Source organism: Rhincodon typus, chromosome 2, assembly GCF_021869965.1.
Source record: "Rhincodon typus isolate 14 chromosome 2, sRhiTyp1.1, whole genome shotgun sequence".
NCBI lineage: Eukaryota > Metazoa > Chordata > Chondrichthyes > Orectolobiformes > Rhincodontidae > Rhincodon > Rhincodon typus.
The window spans coordinates 109,371,389-109,384,820 of NC_063333.1; the positions used below are offsets into that span (position 1 = coordinate 109,371,389).

Consider the following 13,432-nt stretch of genomic DNA (forward strand, 5'->3'; position numbering starts at 1 on the left):
AGTTTTGTACAGCTGCAACATGACCTCATGGCTCCGAAACTCAATCCCTCTACCAATAAAACCTAACATACTGTACGCCTTCTTAACAACGCTATCAACCTGGGTGGCAACTTTCAGTGATCTATGCACATGGACACCGAGATCTTTCTGCTCATCCACACTACCAAGAATCTTACCATTAGCCCAGTACTCTGTTTTCCTGTTACTCCTTCCAAAGTGAATCACCTCACACTTTTCCGCATTAAACTCCATTTGCCACCTCTCAGCCCAGCTCTGCAGCTTATCTATGTCCCTCTGTAACCTGCAACATCCTTCCGCACTATCCACAACTCCACCAACTTTGGTGTCATCCGCAAATTTACTAACCCATCCTTCTACGCCCTCATCTAGGTCATTTATAAAAATGACAAACAGCAGTGGCCCCAAAACAGATCCTTGAGGTACACCACTAGTAACTGAACTCCAGGATGAACATTTCCCATCAACCACCACCCTCTGTCTTCCTACAGCTAGCCAATTTCTGATCCAAACCGCTAAATCACCCTCAATCCCATGCCTCCGTATTTTCTGCATCAGTGTTCAGTTCTTGCTTGCTTTCCAAGTGCTTTTGCATCTGGTTAAACGTGAGGTTGCCTACTTTGTCAATGGAAAAGTCATGTGCTCAAAGCTCTCAACAATGGTGGCTCACATGAGCTGAATAGATTCCTCTATTCTCAGCACATGATCCTGGCTAAAGGGCAATAAACTAATTATACTGTTGCCTCTCAGACCAGAGGGAAGGATTCAGTGTGGTTCTCCAGGTTTGGAAAGAGAACATTGTTTTACTTGATATATTTTAATGACCTGTCCTTAAGTGTACAGGGCAGTGTTTCAAAATATTTAAATTACATAAGCCTTGGCCATGTTGTGAATACTGAGGAGGATAGTGATAGATTTCAAAAAGACTGGTATAGGCTGATGGAAGATGTGGACACATGACAGAAGGAATTAATGCAGAGATATGCAAAGTAATCACTTTTTTTTGTTAGGAAGAAAGATGAAATATAATATCAGCTAAACAGGTGCAGGAGCGGATATACCTGGGAGAATATATTTACAAATCACTGAAGGTAGCCAGGCAGGTTTAAGAAAGTAGTTTTGAGATGTGCAAATCATCTTGGGCTTCATAATGGGAAAAATAGTGAACAAAAGCAATTAAGGCAAAATATACCTTTATGAAACACCAGTTTGGCATCACCTGGAATATTGTGTCCTGTCTTGTTCGGCACACTTTAGGAACAATGTGAAGGTATTTGAGAGGGTGCAGAAAAGATGCATAAGAATAGCTCTAGGGATGAGGGTCTTCATTACATGATAAACTGGAGAAGTTGGGGCTCTTCTGTTTACTTCATAAAGGTTGGGAAATGTTTGACAGGGGAGTTCAAAATCATGAGGATTCTTGACAGTAGATAGAAACCAGTTCCATTGCTGGAAGGTTCTAGCATCAAAGGTGACACATGAGGAAAATTTTTCAGGGCATGGTAATTATCTAGAATGCACTATTTGAAAGACTGGTAAAAGCAAGTTCAATCATGTCTTTCAAAATTGAATTAACTAAGTGCTTGAAAGGAGAAAACATTTGGAGGGCTATGGGGGCAAAGGATGTGAGGTGCAACTAGCTAAATTATTCCTGCAGCGAGCAGGTGAGCTGAATGATCATCTTTTACACTGTAACTATTCTGTGATCCTAGTATATCATTCTACAAGCAAAATGTGTACCTTCTGCCTTTTCTTTTTAGGAAGCAGACACCTGAGCTTAAAAAGAAATTCAGAAAATGCATCTTATTTCAGGATGTAGGTAGTATCATATTTTACCTTCAGCTCTGATTTACTCCCCATGCAGTTTTACATTCCTCAGCTATCCCTGGAATGGAATGATATTTCTTGAAAAAAATTGCACATAGGCTGACCACCTGGTGAGGCCAGTTACTGGATTTATCTCATTGTAGGTTTACCAATTATGTACAGATCACGAGGTATTTAGTCATGTCTAACTGGAAATAGATCTATTACTGAGCTTGTACACAGACATATTTATGCCTATAATATAATGGCCACCTGTTTCTAGCAACTGTTGTGCATATGATTTGTCAACTGGTGTGTCCAGAATGGCCTATTAATTTGTGCACTGAAAGAGTAGCCAAAATATATTGTGGAGAAAGGCTGGATCAATCACATGTCTTAACACAATCTTTCACATGCACTTTCACATGATCATCATTTACAGGAGAAACGGTGGGGAGCTATTGCAAATCGGTCCTTGAGCCTCATCACCATAGTCAGGCATCTCGCTAGAGTGAAGGTTTCACTGTTCAAGTGTTGGTTTTGTTACATTGGCCTTCCATTAACCCAAGAAAGGGGTGATCCTGATTCCTTTGATGTCTAAGAAACAGTCTGTTTATGTTGGCTCAATGGGATTGACTTAATTTACCGGATATTCACAGCTATTGTGACTGCTGAAAACTCCCAGACCTCTTGGCTGATGAATTTCTCAATAGGATTATATTATGTGGAATGTACAGGATAGAAACAGGATCTGTATTGTAAATACACTCGACACTCTTTTGAGTGCTTCTATATCCTTTTCATAATTTTGATAGATGACCAGAACTGTGGTCTGTATTCCCAAGTACCGTCTAACCAAGGATCGATATAGATTTATCATAACTTCTTACTTTAGAATTATATCCATCTTGCAATAAAGCCTGGTGCTTTGTTTGCTTTTTCTACGGTCTTCCTATTCCATGACACAACTTGTGGTGATTGGTGTACTGTACTCTGCTGCCACTGCAACTCCAAGTGACACACACTCAATCATGATGCCTGTGACATCATTACCAATGATTCAGTGGAACTTCTGCAACAGCTTCATACTTCAAGTTTATTTAATGTAGCAGCCTAGTGCCTGCCCTGAAATGATCTACAGAATCATTGACCCAGAGATGCCTTGCCCAATATGCCTTTATTAGGCAAACACACAACAGATGCAGTACACTTGACTAAATGTGACATTGTACACATCAGCGTGTAAACAAAGACAAACAGTATTATTTTAATGGTGATATACAGTCATGGAGGTATACATCACGGACTGTGTAGAGGCAAAAAAATTTTAGTTTAGAAAGACAACATGTGTCATAGAGTTGTACAGCAGGGAAACAGGTCCAATTTATCCATGCCAACCAGATATCCTGAAGTAATCCAGTCCCATTTGCCAGCATTTGGCTATATCTCCTCTAAACCCTCCCTATTCATGTACCCATCCAGATGTCCTTTAAATGTTGTAATTGTACCAGCTCCTTCCACTTCCTGTGGCTGCTGAATCCATAGACACACTAGCCTCTGCATGAAAAAGTTGCCCCTTAGGTCCCTTTTATATCTTTCCCCTCTCAACTTAAATGGATACCGTCTTGTTTTGGATTCCCATACCCTGGGAAATAGGGCTAATCACCCTATCCATGCTCCTCATGATTTTATAAACCTCTATAAGAACACCCCTCAGCCTCCGATGCTGCAGGGAAAAAGCCCCAGCCTATTCAACCTCTTCCTATAGCTCAAAACTTCCAATCCTGGCAACATCCTTGTAATTCTTTCTGCACCCTTCCAAATTTAACAACATCTTTCCTATTGCAGGAAGCCCAGAGTTGAACATAGTATTCCAAAGTGGTCTCACCAATGTCTTGTACAGCCACACATGACATCCCAACTATATTGGGAAATATGAATGTACAATGGGATATGGCTGTCCCTGTATATCAGTCGATGGAGATTAAACCGGCAGATGCAGTAAGCAGTTAGGAAGGCAAATGGTATTTTGCCCTTCAGCGCAAGAAGATCTGAATTCAAATGTAGGGAAATCTTACTGTAGTTATTCAGGTCTTGGTGAGACCACGCCTGGAGTATTGCATTTTGGTCTCCCTACCTAAGCATCTGTGGAGAGGGAGAGTTCATGTTTCGAGTCCAGTATGACCCTCTTCAGCTACTGAAGAAGAATCATAATGGATTTGAAACATTAACTCTGTTTCTCTCTCCACAGATGCTTCACAGTTTCTCCAGCATTTTCTGTCTTAGTTGCTATGGAATTCTCTAGCACAGAAAGCTGTGGAGGCCAAGTCACTGAATATATTCAAGAAAGAGAGAAATTTGTTTCAATTTTAATTGCATGAAGGGGTATGGAAAGAAAGTGGGAATATGGCTTTCAGATAGAGGATCAACCATGTTCAAACTGAAAGGCAGAAGATCCTCAAGGAACGTGCTCCTGGTTCCTATGTTGCATAGAATCATAGAATCCCAATAGTGTGGAAGCAGGCAATTTGGCCCATAGAGTCCACACCAACCCTCTGAAGAGCATCCCGCCCAGACCGATTCCCCTAACCTATCCCTGTAACCCTGCATTTCCCAAGACTAATCCATCTACCCTGGACAATACAGGGCAATTTAGCATGGCCAATCCACCTATTTGGACTGTGGGAAGAAACCAGAACACCTGGGGGAAACCCATGCAGACACAGGGAGAACATGCAACTGCACACAGACAGTTGCTGAAGGCTGGAATTGAACCTGGGTCCCTAGCACTGTGAGGCAGCAATCCTAACCACTGAGCCACCGTGCTGTTACATTATTCATTTTTCAATAACATTTGCTTTCAATAGCAAAATTATTGATTACTTCACTAAAAAGACCATTGTAATGTAGCATTTACACGATATCAGTACGAGAGTTCCAAATTGAGGAGCATTAGTAATATTTAATTCAGATGTTCACAAGCCAGTAACATGACATCTGAGTATGGTGACTGTTTGCAAGTTGAGTTAAAATTTGTGATGGAAATTATGAACAAGGAGCAAGAATGGACAATTCAGCCTCTCAAGCCTGCGCTACCATTCATTAAGATCAATGCAGTTGTGAATGGAGAGGTAGAACTAGGTGTTATCATGTGTATATATGGAAGCTGATTCCAATTCTATTAGAGGTCAGTACATAAATCAGTAGGAGTGAGTCCAAGATAGGTTTTTTTTTTATTCATTCATAGGATGAGGGCGTTGCTGGCCAGGCAGCATTTATTGCCTATCCCTAATTGCCCAGAGGGCAGTTCAGAGTCAACCACATTGGAGTCACATGTAGGCCAGACCAGGTAAGGATGGTAGTTTCCTTCCCTAAAGGGCATTAGTGAACCAGATAGGTTTTTCCGATAATCAACAATGGATTCACAGTTATCATTAGATTCTTAATTCCAGATATTTATTGAATTCAAATTCCATCATCTGCTGTGGCGGGATTGAACCCGGGTCCCCAGAACGTTATCTGGGTCTCTGGAATAACAGACCAGTGATAATACCACTAGGCCATTGCCTCCCCATAGGGACAGGGAAGTGATGGTGTGCAGATCAGCAAATTTTTTCCTGAAGCTATTTATCTGACTGTGATCAGATGAATATGAATGGGAACCAAGCTGGATAGCAATGGACAAGGTTTGGACGGGGATGGTATGGTTAACTATGTTGAAGATTGCAGAGAGATCTGAATGAGAAGTGATAATATGTGATGTTCAAAGTCACCGAGCTGTTTTTGAATAGCTGGAATCTGAAGGGAGAAATTTAAATGGATAACTATGGAAGAGATAACTGATTATGGATCTGAGAGAATAGGAGGGGAAGATTGAAGGTGGGTGCTAATCTGAGAGAATAGTAAGGTCCAGAATGGATTTCTTTTTTGAAGAGAGGGTGTTGAAGTTCATTTTAGATGGAGAGAAGGACAATACCTGAAGAGAGTGAGCAGTTCATGATCTCAACTAGCATGGAAAACAGGAAGAGAAATTTGATGGCCAGCCAATTAATGGGAATGGAATTGAGGAAGGAGAAGATGGGTGATCAGAACAAAATTAATTTGGAGAGCTCATGGAATAAGGTGGGAGAAGAGTTGGGAAAGAGACAACAGCCCAAGACTGAGGCGCAACACGATTTGCCTTAACAGGATGAAAGAGGAAAGCACCAGAGACAGATGAACTACTGCTCACAAGGATGCCATTATACTGCTTGTTAAATGAGTTTCATGTAGAACATTTTCAAGAAGAAATTTAGTGTTGAAAAAAGTCAGAAATTATGTTTTCTGTGATGGTTTTGGCAAGTTGTAAAGTTCAATTGAACTTAAGATAATTCAGTCAGATCTGGCTGTGTTCACCCATTGTGCACAGGATATGTTGGCATCCCTGGACTTGAGGGAGTGAATGTGAGAGCCATACTGGATAGGATAGAAAATGGTGAAGGTTTTGTGGGACAAGGTGGTGGTATGAGAGACGTCACTATGGTTCTTGAAGGTGAGGAATACAGGGAAATGTTCAAAGATGGCCTGATGGCCTTGATTAAAATTTTTAGTTAGTATTTTCAAATTCCTGCATGATCTCTCCTTTATCTCTGGAATCTTTTCATTATTATTATCCTGAGATCTCTGATCTGTTCCAATTCTGGTCTCTTGCACATCTGATTTTCATCATTGCCTGTTGAGCTTTGAGCTGCCTAGGCCCTAAAGATTAGGATACCATTCCAATACTACACTGCATTACAACCTTACTTGATTCCTTTAAGATGTAGTAGGAGGTGGTAGATTCCTAATTAACTAAAGAGACTACCACCTGCTTTTGGTGTTTGTATGGGGCACTTCTTCAAAAAAATGCTAATGAATTTAGAAGAGGATGACATAGGCCATCTCATTGTTAAATTGGTAAGCTTTGCATCAAAAATGTGCTGAAAAATAATGCATATCAATTTGAATCTTTTTCCGAACATTTAAAGTGTAATTTTCAGCTAAACATACATTCTCACGTGGTTTAAATTGCATTTGTTTGAAATTTCATGAAATCTGAAAGAGGGAGAAGAAAAGTTATTTCAATCACTTGAATTTACACTTCCTGGTTATCATTACTGTATGTTGTTTACTGTTGAAATTTGGAATGTCGATCACCTTAGCAGTTAATCTATGTTGGAAAAGCTTTAGAACAACTGGTGAACTGGATTTCATTGTGAAATGTTTAGCATGCTGTGTAGTCTGTGAGGAAGAGTGTTGTGACCTTGTGTCATATATAAGAGATAGGAGCAGGAGTAGACAACGCAGCCAAGCAAGCCTGCTCTGCCATTTACATGCTTCTCAAAAATTTATCTATCTGAGATTTAAAACTAAGATAGCATCTACTGCCATCTGTGGAAGAGAGTTCCAACCATCTATCATTCTTTATGTGTAGAAGTGCTTCCTCACATCTCTCCTGAATGGTCTGGCCCTAATTCTCATACTATGTCGCCTAGTTCTATAATTCCCAACCAGTGGAAATAGTTTATCTACCCTGTCTTTTCCTGTTAATATCTTGATCATGGTTGATGTTGGATTGATGTTTGCCTGCTCCTCATATTTCTTGATTTCCTGGGAGAACAAAAATCTATTTTTCTTCGTCTTATATATATCCAAAAATGACATGTTCACAACTCTATGGTATCAAAATTTCAAAGCTTTGTTAAGGTTTTGCATGAAGAATTGTGGCCTCATTTTAATCCTAAATGCTTGCCCCCTTATCCTGAGTCTCTGTCCCCATGTTTGATTGTACAGTTATTGGAAACAACCTCACTGTACATTGTCAAGCCCTTTCAGACTCTTTCAGAATCTTTACTTCAATCACATTACAATAAAGGTCAACATGGCATTTTCCTTCCTAATTACTTGCTGTACATGTATGCAAGCACTCTGTTCCAAGTACAAGAACATCTAAATCTCTGAAGTTCAAAATTTACAGGTTTTATGTGATTTTTTATTCATATGATGGAAGTACATAAAAAAAGCTCCCACTTTGTTATTCCATATGCCATCTTGTTGCCAACTCATTTAATCTGGTTTATTTATATATACTTTGTGGTACCTCTTAGTCCTCCTCACAGCTTACATTTCCACCCACCTTTGTACTGTCAAAAATGTGGATACATCATGGTGTAAGTCATTAATATAAATAGTAAAATCATAACATCCCTACAGTGCAGAAAAAGGTTGTTTTGCCCACCAAGTTTGTACCGAACCTCTGAAAAGTATCCCATCCCCAACCCTGCATTTACCATGGCTAATCCACCTAGCCTAAACATCCCTGTGACACTAAAAGCCAACTTTAACATGGCCAGTCCACGTAACCTGAACATCTTTGGACTGCAGGAGGAAACTAGAGGAAACCCACGCAATCTCCACTCAGACAATCACCAAAGGCTGGAATTGAACCTGGGTTCCTAGCGCTGTGAGGCAACAGTGCTAACCACTAATCACTGTGCCTCCTAGTCAGAGTATGACAATTTGAAAATGCCCTAATTATTTCTGTTCTTTCCTTTCTTCCATTAACCTTTCCTATATCCATGCTAATAAATTTATTTACAACTCCGTGAACCCATATCTTGCCTGTTCTATATGGCATCTTATTAAATGTCTTTTGAAATACATCTATTGGTTCTTCTTCATCTTCTCTACTAGTTGCATCATCACAACCTCTTTTTAAGAAAAAACTTGGACAAAATTTCCTCATGAAACCACTTTGATTGTACTATGATATTTTTAAGTGTGCTGTTAGACATTTTTAATAGATTCCCTAGTCATCTTGTGATGACTGTCAGGCTAACGTTTGTAATTCCTAGTTTTCTATTTTCCTGCTTTCTTGAATAATGCAGCTTAGAGGGGAATTGATCCCAAATGTGACCTGTATGAAGGAGCAGGGGTAGTGGTTTTGAAACATTGCCTGTGTCTTTGTGGTTTTTTCTGTTCTTTCCTCTGGCTGATGTAAGGGAATTCAGTCATACAGCGCGGAAATGGACACCGGCCCAACTCGTCCATGCCGATCACGTTTCCTAAACTGAACTAGTCTCAATTCCTTGAAGATGGTCAATCATTTCCCTCAGCCCTCTTGCTTGGAACTATCTCTCCCCAATTATGCCTGTTAAAATGCCTTTATTTTGGGGTCTGATTGTATAAATCACCACCTGTCAATGACAGTGGGCAGCTATTCATGATGCCCGGTGACTGTTGACCTTTTGTCCAACTTCATTTGAAGGTTTGTTTTCATCCCTTCTAATTTTTGAAGACATCACAGTCATAAAAGTTAATGTAGCACCTGATAAATCTTTTGTTTATGCTTGTGCAAGGCAAGTTACTACTGGTAACACAGGTGAATGAAATATGGATTAGTAAAAGTACACAGGTTTAAAGCGGACCCCAGTTTCCAACAAGTTTCTCTGACCAGCTCTCGCATTCACCACTTCCTGCCCAATCCTTAGTGTGATGACTCAGGAGAGGGGCGGTGAGAGGGAGAAGGTGAGCAAAAGGAGCAGTGATTGGGAGAGTTTGGCAGTGAAGCAGTGATTGATAACCTTGCTAAGCAAGAGAGGCCACTTAAAAATGGTGTTGATCAGATCATGCATACTCCAACCTTAACATGAAGCTGTGCTGACTGATTTCAGCCCCTCAAACAGGTTTCAACCCTTTGAAGATATGACTTGAAGTATCAGTTCACATGTTTACTTGAAATTTGATTTCTCAAACTTGTACACAAGTACTGGCACCAGTGTTTCCTGATACTTGCTATTCATAATCTTCATAATCACTTCGCTCAAATCGGTCCTCACCAGATCCTTATCCTTTCTTATCTTCTTTTGCTATTTTGTGTGTCTTTTCAAAATATTGCATGCTCTGGAATATTTGTTTCCTAACCTTAATCACTATGTAATTATGTCTCTGCATCTGTGATTCAATCTAAACTATTTGCTTTTACCACTCATTCATCAAGCTAATTGTCAATGATTTGTACATTGATAAAGAATCTTTTTTTTAACTACAGTTCCCTGCATGAACTTTACTGATCCACAATTATTGTTAAAACCTCTGAGACTCTCTCATGCTCTAGCCTCAGTGACCCACTATTGTGTTGCCTCAACTTTGTCTTTTTTGAATTTCTATATTCTACCTCCTTTCACCTGAACTGCCTCCCTCCCAGACTACAGTATTTTAAAGCCCTCTCTAAAGTCCTAACTGTATGATTCACAAGGATTCTGATTCCAGCCTAGTTTAAGTGGTAATGATGGAGTAGTGGCAATTTCACTGGACTAGTAATCCAGAGGAACAGGCTGTTCCTGTGGATGGTAGCTGATGGAATTTAAATTTCCATTGATAAAATGTGATATTTAGTATCGAAAAATCTGCCATCCTTTCCTGGTCTGGCCTTTGTGTGACTTCAGATCTACAGCAATGTAATTGACTCTTAACTGTCCTCTGAAATAACCTAGTAAACTTTTCAGGGAAATTGGAGATGTGCAACAGATAGACATAGAGATATTCTTTGCAGGGAGACTCTCAATGCATAAAAGAATTGTTTTCTTTTATAAGTGGAGTCCATCCCAATAGAACAGTTCTCTCTTTGCTGAGTATTGATGTCACTATAAATTGAAAGCTGTTCTTCCCACTCTCATCTTAGAGCCATGCATTTAAATTCCCGAACCTGCTTGAACCTATCTCAATTGGCATAAGGCCCAGGTAACAATTCACTTATTCAGCGCTCTGTGTACTAAGTTGGACCCCAACCTCTCAACAGCATATCATTCCTCGTTCTTTCCCTTTGATGCATATGTGTTCCACAACAACAGAATGCTCAATTCCCACTCCCCAATTCATCTCCGTCTGTGAAGAGATGTCCTTAACCCTGGCACTGGGCATGCAACACAGCTGTTGGATTTCTTGATCATGCTGGCAGAGAACACTGGACTATGCTGTTCTCTGTCTATCCCCCAGACTATACTGTTCCTATTTGCTCCCCACATTTATCTGCATAGGTAAAAAACACCTCATTCCTGTTGATCAGATTTAAGGGCTGAGGCTTCCCCATCACTAATTGCTGGGCCCTCAAACTGGCCTGATTCAGTCACAATCTGCAGTACGTGATAACTGGCCAAGTCTAATGTTCTGCGTAAGACTGCCTTCTGGAACAAAGAATCCTTGCCCCTTGCTGATAAAACTGCAATGTCTGCAATTCCAAGAATTGAACTACCAAGCAACTCTGAGTTGTAGTTATTCAAACTGCAGCAATGGTTTTCCCTGAATGGCAATTTAAACAACAGATTCCCACATGTTAAAATCATAAAATACCACCAACAACTACTCAAAAAGGAAGGCTAAGAAGGGTAGAGCTCAGGAATAGGAAGTATGCAATCACTTTCAGCTTGTACTACAGGCCTCCCAACAGCCAGCAAGTGATAGAGAAACAGATGTGTAGACAGATTATGGAAAAATGGAAAAACAACAGGGTTGTTGTGGTGGGTGATTTTACCTTTCCCTATAGTGACCAGGACTCCCCTAGTGCCAGGGGCTTGGACTGGGGAGAGTTTGTTCGATGCGTTGAGGAGGGTTTCTTGAAGCAATATTTAAATAGTCCAACTAGGAAAGTGGTCATACTAGACCTGGTATTCGAATCATAGAGTCCCTGTCGTGTAGAAAGAGGCCATTTGGCCCACCGAGTCCACACTGAACCTCAAAAGAGTATCCCACCCAAACCCAGCTTTATCCCAGTAACCCCATATTTACCATGCGGTTGATCACCTTAGCTTATACATCCCTAGACAGTACAGGCAATCTACTTAACTTGTACATTTGAGGACTATGGGAGGAAACTGGAGCACCTGGCAGACCTGGAGAGAACGTGCAAATTCCACACGGCCAGTCACCCAAGGGTGGAATAGAACTGGGGTCCCTGGCACTGTGAGGTAGCAGTGCTAACCACTAAGCCACTCGTCTAAGCCCAGTCAAGTAATCGAAGTTTCAGTGGGGGAGTATTTCGGGAACAGTGACCATAATTCTGTAAGTTTTAAGTTACTATGGATAAGGATAACAGTAGTCCTTGGTTGGAAGTATTACATTGGGGGAAGGTTAAGTACGACAGTATTAGGCAAGAACTGATTGGCAGCGTTTGTTTGAGGCTAAATCCACATCAGGCATGTGGGAATCTTTTAAAGACCAGTTGAGGATCAGCATTATTCTTGAGAAAATGAAGTATAAGAATGGAAAGATTTGGGCACCTTGGATGAGGAAATTGTGAGCTTAGTCAAAAAGAAAATGGAGGCTTACATAAGGTTTAGGAAACTGGAAATAGACAGAGCCTTCGAAGAATATAAAGCAGGAAAGAACTCAAACAAGGAATTAGGAAGGCTAAAAGGGGCCATGAAATGTCCTTGGCAAACAGGATTAGGGAAAATCCCAAGGTGTTTTATACATAAGTGGGTAGCTAGGGAAATGGTAGGTCCACTCAGGAATAAAGGAGAGAATTTATGCGTTGAGCCGGAGGAATTGGGTGAGATCCTTAACAAATACTTTGTACCAGTATTCACAAAGGAGAAGAACATGGTGGATGCGGATCTAGAGATCATATAGAGTATATGTTGATATTCTAGTGGAAGTCGATATAAAAAAACAGGTGGTGTTGGGTGATTTAGAAAGCTTTAAGGTAGACAGGACCTGATAGGATCTATCCAAGAATACTGAGGGAAGAATTTTCTGGGGCCTTGTATGAAATCTTTGTATCTGCTTTAGTCACAGGAGAGGTCCCAGAGAACTGGAGATTAGCCAATGATGTCCCTTTGTTTTAGAATGGTAACAGGGATAATTTGAGTAGGGAATCAGTGGTAGGGAAATTATTGGAGAAGATTCTTAGAGATTGGATTTACTCACATTTGAAAAAAACTATGGACTTTTTAGCAGTAGGCAGCATGGTTTTTTGCAGGGGATTGAGTTTTTTGAAGAAGTGATGAAGATAATTAGTGAGGGCAGGTCGATGGATGTTGTCTGCATAGACTTCAGCAAGGCCTTTGACAAGGTCCCTCAAGGCAGGCTGATGCAGAAGATAAAGGCACATGGGATCCGTAGATGGATACAGAACTTTCTTGGTCACAGAAGACTGAGAGTAGTGTGGAATGGTGTTTTTCTGACCAGAGATCCGTGACCAGTGGTGTTCTGCAGTGATCAGTGCTGGGACTCCTGTTGTTCATTCATCCCTTTGAACTTGCTCCACCATTGAATAAGATCATGACTGATCTAATTATGTAACCTCAAATCCACAATCCCACCTACCCCTGATAATCTTTCACCCCCTTGCTTAAGAAGAATTTATCCACTTTTGCCTTTCAATATTTTAAAATAACATTAAACTTGTGTTTTATTTAGCTGTAAAGTGACTGAAATGAAACCGGAATACACACCAAAACTCAGCCAGTGCATCACAGAGTCATTGATGAGTTGTTCTATGTTTTTTGAGGAGATGACCCATTTCAAAAAGCTAAACCCTGGGAAGGTAAGAAAGTGCAACTCTGCAATATGTAAAGTTCAAAACAGAGAC

General features: G+C 40.4%; 1 protein-coding gene across 3 annotated transcripts in view; it reads left to right on the forward strand.

Annotated features, from left to right (window-relative positions):
• The window catches only part of retreg1 (reticulophagy regulator 1), a 167,893-nt gene that overhangs the window by 116,760 nt on the left and 37,701 nt on the right, over nt 1-13,432 (forward strand). For all 3 annotated transcript variants that reach the window (XM_048611916.1, XM_048611923.1, XM_048611932.1), the window contains one exon: nt 13,261-13,387. In XM_048611916.1, the coding sequence (XP_048467873.1) occupies nt 13,261-13,387 (127 nt within the window). The remainder of the gene's footprint in view (nt 1-13,260; nt 13,388-13,432) is intronic.